The following is a 9,344-nucleotide window of genomic DNA, read 5'->3' on the forward strand; positions in this document are numbered from 1 at the left end:
GCTAAGAAATTAAGTTAATTGGTATAATCAAGCAACATCACAGAAGAGGGAGTGATGAATATCAGTAGCATTGTTGCGAGACCACCAGCCGAATACACAGCTGATCCCCACCATCACATCGAGTGTGACATTGCTTTTGTACAACAGCTCTAATATCCATTTTCCATATATCTATGCAAGGTCACAAGGGCACTGGAGCCAATCCCAGCTAGCGAAGGGGGACACCCTGGTCAGATTATTATTTCATTTTCTTCTTCCTGACTTTCTAATCTCTTCAATTTAGTCTGATACATTTATGTATTTAAAAAGCAACTTTTTAAAAAACTTTTAAAAACATCTTTGCCTTTCCTATCAGTCAAGAGACAAAAAAATCTGATCTTCCAATGAGCATGATGTAGTATTGTAGGAAGCTCCACAGTGTGACAAATGGGGAGCAGTGAGCACAATACATTAATGTCAGCCATCAACTTTATGCAATTGAAGCAACTCCAGTAACATTTCCAGTGACATTTGTCAAACTCAGACAATAAATGTGATTATCACTTAATCTATTGTTTCTGAAATTACACGTTACCCACACTATTAGATTTGGAGAAGACAGGTAGCATCTGTAGGTTGTTTAAAGCTCATGTCTCATCCTTTTACAGGTGTCCCCACTGTTTTGACCCAGCAACACTGGCACTGCATCTGTGTTGTTCTTTATACAACCACTGATAGTCTCCACAGACATTGCCACTGCCACAGCAGGGTTGGCGATGCTAACGGTGCATTCGTGGTATAGGCTAAACTATCTACTACTAACTAACAAAGCACCGACACATTTGTTTCAACCCAAAACTGAATTAGATGACCAAAACTCGTGACCAAAATCACCAGACTCGCTGTTAGTTGGTTTTAATGTTAATTACAAAATATCCCCATGCTAACACACTAAATCAACTAAATTAATAAGAGATAGCCTATCTACAGTAGTGTAAAGTGAGTGGTAGCATCAGCAATATCAGCCACAATACTGGCATTGGACATGAGTAGTTTGAATAAGTGGTGAAATGACAGGATCCTTAATTTCAATGCTGACTAAAATATGTTGGCTGTGACGCTTAAAAGAGGATGAGTCATGTTCGTTCTCACAAGCCAATAACAAATTGTGTGAAGTTGTGTTATTGTTTCAAACTGTGTTGAAGAGGAAGAATTTTCATACAATCTTTTTCAAAGTGCATGGGGGGGCTGGGGAGGGGGTGGAGTTTCCTCTGCTGTGGTGGATGTGGCAGCCCGGGCCAGCTTACACCACACTGTGAGGCCTTGTTGATTTCTGACATATTTCCTCTTCCTCTGTTAAGCCCATAGACTGTATATAAAAAGGTCAAGTCCATGCTGAAATTTACAGCTCTCTGTGAGGCAGGACGACACCTGTAACTTCCAGTCTGGTTTCCCAGCCAATACAAACTACGGCGGAGCATCACAGCACCGCAAGCTGCCAAGACAGTCACATTTAGGAAGCCCTGCCACTGTGACGTGTGGAGATCCTTTAATCTCAGGCTCTATTTTCTCTCTCTTGAGGGTACACATGTCAGTGTTAACTGAGTTTTGTGATATTTGTTCAGAAACAAGTCCTAAAATGTTAGGTAATGAACTGGTGGTTTGTGGCAGAAGGAGAAGGTATGCAAGTTAAATTCTAAATACTTTTTAATATATTTAATGTCAGTTTCAATAGGATTTGTACAATAATGATATCAGAGTTTTGTTGTTGTTTTTTTTATTTTAAAAGCAAGTAAAGCCGAAAAACCAACTTCACCACACCCCCTGGTCAGAAAAACCTTGGACCAGACTTAAACAAGCTTTTCATGATAGTGGCAAATCTCTCTTGTCTTTCCAGTGCTCTCCCTTCTCTCAGCTGCAGCTTTCTGCACTCCGTCCTATCTGAAAAAGTTGTTCAGATTATGAAATTTATCAAATGCACATACACAGTATCTTAACATCACTTTTATGGTCATCTTTGACATTCTTATGGTCTTGAGGTGTTTGTACCATTCACAAATAGCCTCAGGTATAATAATTGATGACTTAAAAATGTCACAGTCTCAGGCTTTTTTGGTAACAACCTTTGTCTTTTTTTTTCTCATTGTATCATATAATATATCATATCGTATCGTATCATGTATTGTATCATATCACATATTATCTTATTTTAATGAATTTGGCATCATAAATGATCTCAAAACATGAGAAGCATACTATATTATATCAACTCTTTGGCTAGCTCCTGTTCATCCATGATGAAAATGCCAAAAAAAAAAAAGAGAGAGAGAAATGCTGCTCCCCCTTAACTTGCCAATAAGCACCAGCCTTTAATCAATTATCAATATAAAGAAAATTTGGATTACACAAACCTTTTTCATTACAGTAGCAGGAGAAAGCCTTTCTTAAATCCAGGGCCTGTCTCATCTGTGCTGAAAGTTTCTCTCTTACATATTTCTTCACTCTATATATTTCTCACTTCCTGGCTGAATAATTTAGTATTACAGTACATGTAATAGGGATTACTCTAGTAGTGAAATTATGTGGATACAAATATCAAATGCTACAGCAGTATAGAGGTAAAATATCTTTTTTTAAAAATCACCTTCATGTTAAAATGATTGCATTAGTATTGTTTTTTTGTGGTCATAACGACAACTTAAAGCACTTTACACTACTACTCACATCCACCCATTCACACACACACACTGTGCTTTTCCCAACACGTATAGCACTTTCCTACTATACACACATTCACGCACGAATGACACGTCAGTGGCAATGTTGGGGTTCAGTATCTTGTCCACTGACACTTTGACATATGGACTGATGGGAAACAACAACAGAGCGTTCCTCTAGCACCACCCTCTGGTCAGAATGATAGATAACGTAGTAACCCACAAAGCAGATATAAACTGTCTCAATTATGATCCCAAACACTAACTATCTCTGGTCCAGTTATAAGTAGAGATGGAAGAATTGGTGGAGGAGCAACGTACACCACTGGCTGGGGTCTGACTGGGGCAGACAGGGGGTCAGAGTGTTCCTCCCTCCTCTCAGAGGCCAGGGTGAGGAATTTAGTAGTCCACTGTAATGTTTGTGCTGCTGAGGCAGCCGGAGCATTGTGTAAGGCCATGAGGCAACATGGACACAAAGCGCTGAAAATGTGGACACTGTTAATCCACAGACCTCAAAAAGCATATACGATGGTTGAAAATAAATACTTCATTTTCCACCCATCTTTACTCTCTCCTGACTCAGTATACAAACTCTGCCACAACTTAAAAACATCAAAGCGGTGTAATGAGTTACAAGGTGTCAAGGAAGTTATGGAAGGAATTAATGATACGGTGTGATGAACCTCATAAAAAGCAATTGTATCTTGTGTGAGATAGTGTCGGAGTGATTGTGTGGGTGGATGATACGTTGCAGGTGTGGTGACATAGGTGTGGAGAAAGTAGACATGATAAATGATTGATCAAACACCAACTTAGGTCTAACTTAAACCTTATTAGCTTTATCTGCAGTCTGTCCACAATTTTTGATCCAAATGAATGCTGTCAATTTCTGTGCGGAGAAGCACGTTCTCCACAGGATGAAGGCTACTGACTTTGCTGATCCCCTGACTTTTCCATAGTACAGCCAGGAAGTTAACATTTTTGATTGTTTCCACAACTATGAGTTGCCATGGAATTTGATTCAGACACTCACGTCTCCCTCAAGATGAATTGAAGTAATTTTTTGACCTTGGCTCTATTTTTCACATCTGGTGCATCTCCCAGCCAAGGCAGACAAAGACAAGACCTGTTGATGTTGATATATCATCATCATCATACCAGCAACATTACATAAAAATGACACTTCTCTGTCTAGGAATATAACGCAGACATGAAAAGATATAAATAAGTTCAGACAGTGGCAATTTACAGACGTTTTCTGTCAAAGATAAATCAGAAATGAACTAAGAATGAAGAGAGGATAAAGTCCAACATTCCAGTAACCTGCAAACGTCTCTCTGTGACGTCAGTCGCCGACGCAGACACAACGCAGACAGTGTGTTTCTGGGATAATGACATTCCCATCAGCCTCCATTGTACTTTTGGGTTTGTGCTAGTTTTATTAGTATGATAATATGGTCAACTAAGGTTGTAATTGTCAATCCGCATGTTAGGTGAGCATATCAATATTATTAAAACTATTTTTTCTATATTTCTACGCATTCCCATATACTACAGCAGTCCAATAGTAGAGAAACACTGTAGTAGGAATAGAAAAAAATAGGGGGAAAAATTAAATCAGTATGCATAAGGGTGAAGACAGAGATTTGAAGTACAACAACAATATCCACAAAATAAGACACATCACAGGTTGATAGGTTTTTATTAGATGAACAGGAGTTGAAAGACAAAAGCATCTGACAGACAGGTATGTCTTATAGCATTGTTTCCTCCCTTGAAAATAAAGCATTGTATGTACAATCTGAAGGGCACACATACGTGTTGTGGTGGAGGGGGAGTGACACTTGGATTCAGGCACAGAAAGAGGCTCATGGAGCACAGGTGCAGCTGATGTTGCGGTGGTTCACCTGTGATGATATCAGAGTTCAGGTGGAGGTCAAAGTAGATCTACATACAAATTCCAGTGCCTTGTTTGCTCCCCTTCAGTATCCTGACAGTCAAATCTGAACTAAAGCCCAATGATTTTGTGCATACAGGTGCACAAGAGTGAAGCTGATACCTATGCCTGTGCTGCATGAGGTGCCTTCAAATTAACTGGCCAAACTGTGCCTGCATCCAGGTGCCCCTCCCCCCGACCCACTACAATCAACTAAAATAAAATCACACCCCGAAAAAATGAGGTCTTCCTTGAGTTTACCACTCCACAATCGATAGTGAAGTCTATACACTTTAATGTTTAAATTGATATACTGGAGCATAATGGGTCAAATGTAATTCTTCACATTTACACACACACACACACATATGCACACACCAACACACACACACACACATACACACACACACACACACACACACACACATAATCAGACAGGCCATAATCAACACACAGTCCTTATACTCAGTGATGAATGTCTTGTGTCATCTCATCACTAATTCAAAATGCATTAGACTAAAAACGCATGGACGCGCATCACTTCCTTCTTCTCCTATAAACAATCTTCTCTCTTCATCATGACAGACGGTCACGTTGCTGTTTGTGGAGATTACACAAAGTTACAAATAAATAAAAAAGAAAAAAAAGTCTCTGCCAACAGTCTAACACAGCAACACACTGTGTGTCGTCCTCACTGCTGCCCTCCTGGTACTGGAGAGGTAACACCCCTGTAGTGTGGGCATCAACTGACATCACTGCGGCAGGAAGCTTAAAGTGCTAGAAATTGTGTTTGTTGGGGTTGGGAGTTGGGACGGGGGACGGGGGAACTCAGAGGTCCCCATCCAGCTGGCCGACAGGGAGGTAGAGGGGGATACAGGAAGGATAGGTGCAGAGTCTGTGCATCATGAGTCATCCTCAGTGCCTGAAGGTGTGGATGTCATTGTGGAGGCTGACTGAGGGGCTGGGGGGGGCCCGGCTGTGCGCACGGCAGCTTGTGCTACAGGCGCAGCGCTGTATCCACATGGCATTTCTGTAGAAACTCTCTCCGTCGGGGCAGTGGAAATGTAGGCGCACGGTGCGGGAGAGGGAGGGCGTGCAGCAGCGGCCATCAGTGCAGGTCCCACAGGTGCGAGGACGGTACCGCGGTGCTGTGGAGCATCCAGCGAAGGTGATGCTGACCGGTTGTTGGGGTCTCACTGTTCGCTGACACTTCTTACCCTTCTGTGTGACACGGACAGAAATTTTATCATTGATTATTGATCAGTTTTTTCATTTAAGAAAAGTGACATTAACTAAGAAGATTCAGAGAGTTGGCAAACACAATCATCTCAAAGCCGGTTCTAGACAGCTAGACTGTTTTGTAATGTAATACCCCTTAAAATCCTGCTGCAAATATTTATCTCCAAAACTCTTTCATTTCCTAATGGGCATGATTCTTAACATACCTTGGTAGCTACAGGAAGCCGGAGCTCACATTGTTGGACCTGGCACAGTCTGGTTTCCCTGACCAGCCGACAGTCTTGGTTGTTATTGGTCACGCGACTTGAAATGCCCATCCCACATGTGGTGGAGCATTCGGTCCATGCAGTGGTTTGTGAAAAACAGCTGGATTCGAGTAGTAGCTCGGACATGGGTAGGGACACCATCTCTGTGATAGAGACAAAGAAAGGCAACGTATTACAATCAAACAGTGACATTTCTGAACATTTCTCATCCATACAATTTTACTTTTGCGATGGTATCTTTTCCCAGTGCTCGATTGTTGGTTGTCGGACAACTCCACGACACATTGTCATGGAACTAGCTTAAGGGATGAATCCTAGAGATTTTGCACTGTTCAAAATGGGATCAAAATAAATCTCAAAATCAGGAGCGCAGTTTACAGTTATATGAACTAAGCCCACTCACGAGCCCTGAAGAGAACTTCCTTTCAGTGTATCCAGGTTGAGCTGAACTGGAGTTGGTGGTAAATGACTGACATTTCACCTCTGTCAACAGAGTGACTTCTGCATCTGCGCCATCTACTTTAATTCCACCTTATTCTCTTTGTAAGCTACTGTGTTTCTTCAGTGGCATCACCATCCCTGCACACAATATTCAGTTTAGACTCAAGACCATATACAGGCTGTCAAATGCTGTCAGAGCAGGAGTCTCTGATCTCCTAACATGTCTAACACAACCAGGTCTAAGTTTCGATAAAAGTGTTTGGAAATAAAACGTAATGCTCACTAGGACCATTAGGCTACGTCCCTTAGGACAAAATATCAACTTTGGGGCAAGACTGCTTTGTTATAACACCACAAAGTTACAGGAAGTTCTTTTTTTTCAATGACAATAAAGGCAATCTCAATCTCAAGTTTTTTCAGGTTAAAATATAGAACCTAGACCTGATTTACTCACATCACACATGGACAACTACCTTTATACTGAATGGGACCTTTAAGTTCCTAATTTTAAATACAAATGCTAAAACTTGAATGTACTGAATTAGTCTATGATTAACACACACACAAACACACACACACAGACTTTGAACCTCTCTGTCTGAAGTGGATTCTGGAGCAGCTCTCTGTGGGATTTGTTTAATCATACAACTGAATCTTCCTGTGGAAAATCTTGTGTTTATTTTGATTCAGGCCACATCTAGTGTCAGCGCTGAGCATCAGGAAATGCATGGCTAAGAGGACGCATTGGTTACCTTTGAACATGGTCCCTCTGCTAACAGCTGGGGGCCGAGGCGGGGGCTGCACCAGGTCACTGATGTGGTTGGGGAGGGGCTGGTTCTCTGGGAGGGAGGAGTGTGTTGGCTCATCTGGCTCCTCACTGATGTGGTTGTCATCGTCGCACACCCACTCTTCGCAGCAGCCGCCCTCAGGCCGGGCCAGCCGAGGCCACGAGCAGCGCCAGTTGGGTAGGGGCACTTTGTGGGGGCAGAGGGGCATGCATCCCACCACCCCGTCCATACAGGTACACTGGTGTTGGCAGTTGGGCTGAAAGTCCTCGCCGTGCTGGTACACCTGCCCGCTGAACTCACAGGGCAAACCCTGGGCCTCGGCTGTCAACACGCACACACAAAACAGGAAACAGACCTGTCAGGACCGACCTTTGAACCTCAGAAAAGGACACGGAGGAAAACCTGCATTTGTAAACACATCGCAGCTGTAGGATCATCGTTCTCTGGAGAATAATTCACAATTTAATTTTTAAGCAGAAGCATGCCCCAGACTTTATATTGCAGAGAGTAGACCACATTTGTGCAGCAAAGGTAGAAACATGCTGTCATTCCTTTCAGGCCCTATCAGCCCTACTACCTACCTCCAATAAAGTTTAATAGCACATTTTATGAATTGGTCCCTCTACACCTTACAAGAATACAAAGATTTGTGTTCTGTAAAATAACCCTGCGTTATTAGCCTACATACAACTTTCTCCATAGGCTGAGCGGCACCTCACTATTGTACTACAAACACTGACAAGATTTTTTGTGCTTTAATTAAACTGGTTCTTATCATTTCATCTTCTTTGAAAGATATGGTCATAAAAGTATGATGTGATGTGATATCTATTATATTATATTATATTATATTATATTATATTATATTATATTATATTATATTATATATAGTTACATTAGTTCACCAATGAAAATATAAGACAAACAAACTTTTTCGTGGAGGGGCTTTTATACTTTTCATTTCTATTCACTATTTGTCATTACCTGCAGGATTTACTTTCACTAGATGTACAGTATCTTCTCTACTGATATGTGATTGGAAGTCTTAGCTGTTTTGTTTTATCACCTCATTCTCAACACCTGCCTCTGCTCGGCCTTTTTGTCACCCTCACCTCGACAGAGTCCTCTCCTGGGATCTCCTCCAGCCCCAAGATGGCAGCGTAGCCCCTTGATGTGATCGCAGGGCTCCGTGGCGCTGCAGTCCTCGTTGAACTGCTTTGCACACACTTTACAGCAGCCACAGTGATCCGTCACCAAGCTGACGCCCAGCGGGCACAGCAGAGGCGAGGGGGCACAGGAGCACTCGGCCGGACACTCGCCCTCTGCAGACTGGGTCAGGGTCAGAGGTTAGGTCGGGATGGACGGCAGCTCATCCAGCAGCATTAGTCATAATGATTGAATAACATGAACCTTCACAAACAGACATGAATACAGAGAGGCAGAGACTCACCATCAGTGCAGCGCTGGTCAGCATGAACAGGCTGGAGAGGATCTGTTGTAAGGTGACAGGGTTTAACATCCTGATCGCAGCAGATCAGCAAAAAGAGAAAAAAAAAGGTGTTGTTCAGACGCTGCTCTGTCCAGAGTCCTTAGAGGAAATAAGTAGTGATTATCAGCTCCAGGATGCAAACGTATCCACAGTTTGGTGTCCACACGCTGAGATGTCACCCGCTCATCTACAGTATCATGGTGTCAGCACAGCTCAACACATCTCAGCTCTGCCTCACAGAGAGGTCTCCCTGTGCACGGCCTGTACTTATAGACACACATGCCTCCGCCCCCACTGTGATATCACTAACTCTCCTCTCCAGACAGCTGGAGGGAGGAAGTGGCAGGTATACTGGTGTGAAATACTGACAGACAAACACTGACGGACCACTGTTTAGCTCGGGACATGTGACCTCAAAGAGAAACATCAAGGTGCAAAAAACAAATCCATGCAAGAGGCAGATCTTTAATAATTAATAGTAACTGGTGT

At 42.5% G+C, this 9,344-nt stretch overlaps 1 protein-coding gene across 2 annotated transcripts; it reads right to left on the reverse strand.

Annotated features, from left to right (window-relative positions):
- Nucleotides 1-4,381: 4,381 nt before the first annotated feature.
- On the reverse strand, nucleotides 4,382-9,113 carry ccn1l2 (cellular communication network factor 1, like 2). 2 transcript variants are annotated; one of them, XR_015036576.1, is made up of 6 exons: nucleotides 8,817-9,113; nucleotides 8,479-8,695; nucleotides 7,331-7,687; nucleotides 6,078-6,280; nucleotides 5,015-5,853; nucleotides 4,382-4,972 (listed from the first exon to the last, which is right to left on the reverse strand). XR_015036576.1 is itself a non-coding variant. In XM_085786345.1 (5 exons), exons 1-5 carry the CDS (start codon nucleotides 8,883-8,885, stop codon nucleotides 5,548-5,550), a joined length of 1,152 nt encoding a protein of 383 aa, XP_085642471.1. In that variant the 5' UTR covers nucleotides 8,886-9,113; the 3' UTR covers nucleotides 4,382-5,547. The 2 variants fall into 2 exon arrangements, 1 of the variants encoding a protein (XP_085642471.1); XM_085786345.1 differs by having other exon boundaries at nucleotides 4,382-5,853.
- Between the last annotated feature and the right edge of the window lie 231 nt (nucleotides 9,114-9,344).

Source organism: Trachurus japonicus, chromosome 9 (genome assembly GCF_045865225.1).
Source record: "Trachurus japonicus isolate A0001 chromosome 9, Traja_1.0".
Lineage (NCBI taxonomy): Eukaryota > Metazoa > Chordata > Actinopteri > Carangiformes > Carangidae > Trachurus > Trachurus japonicus.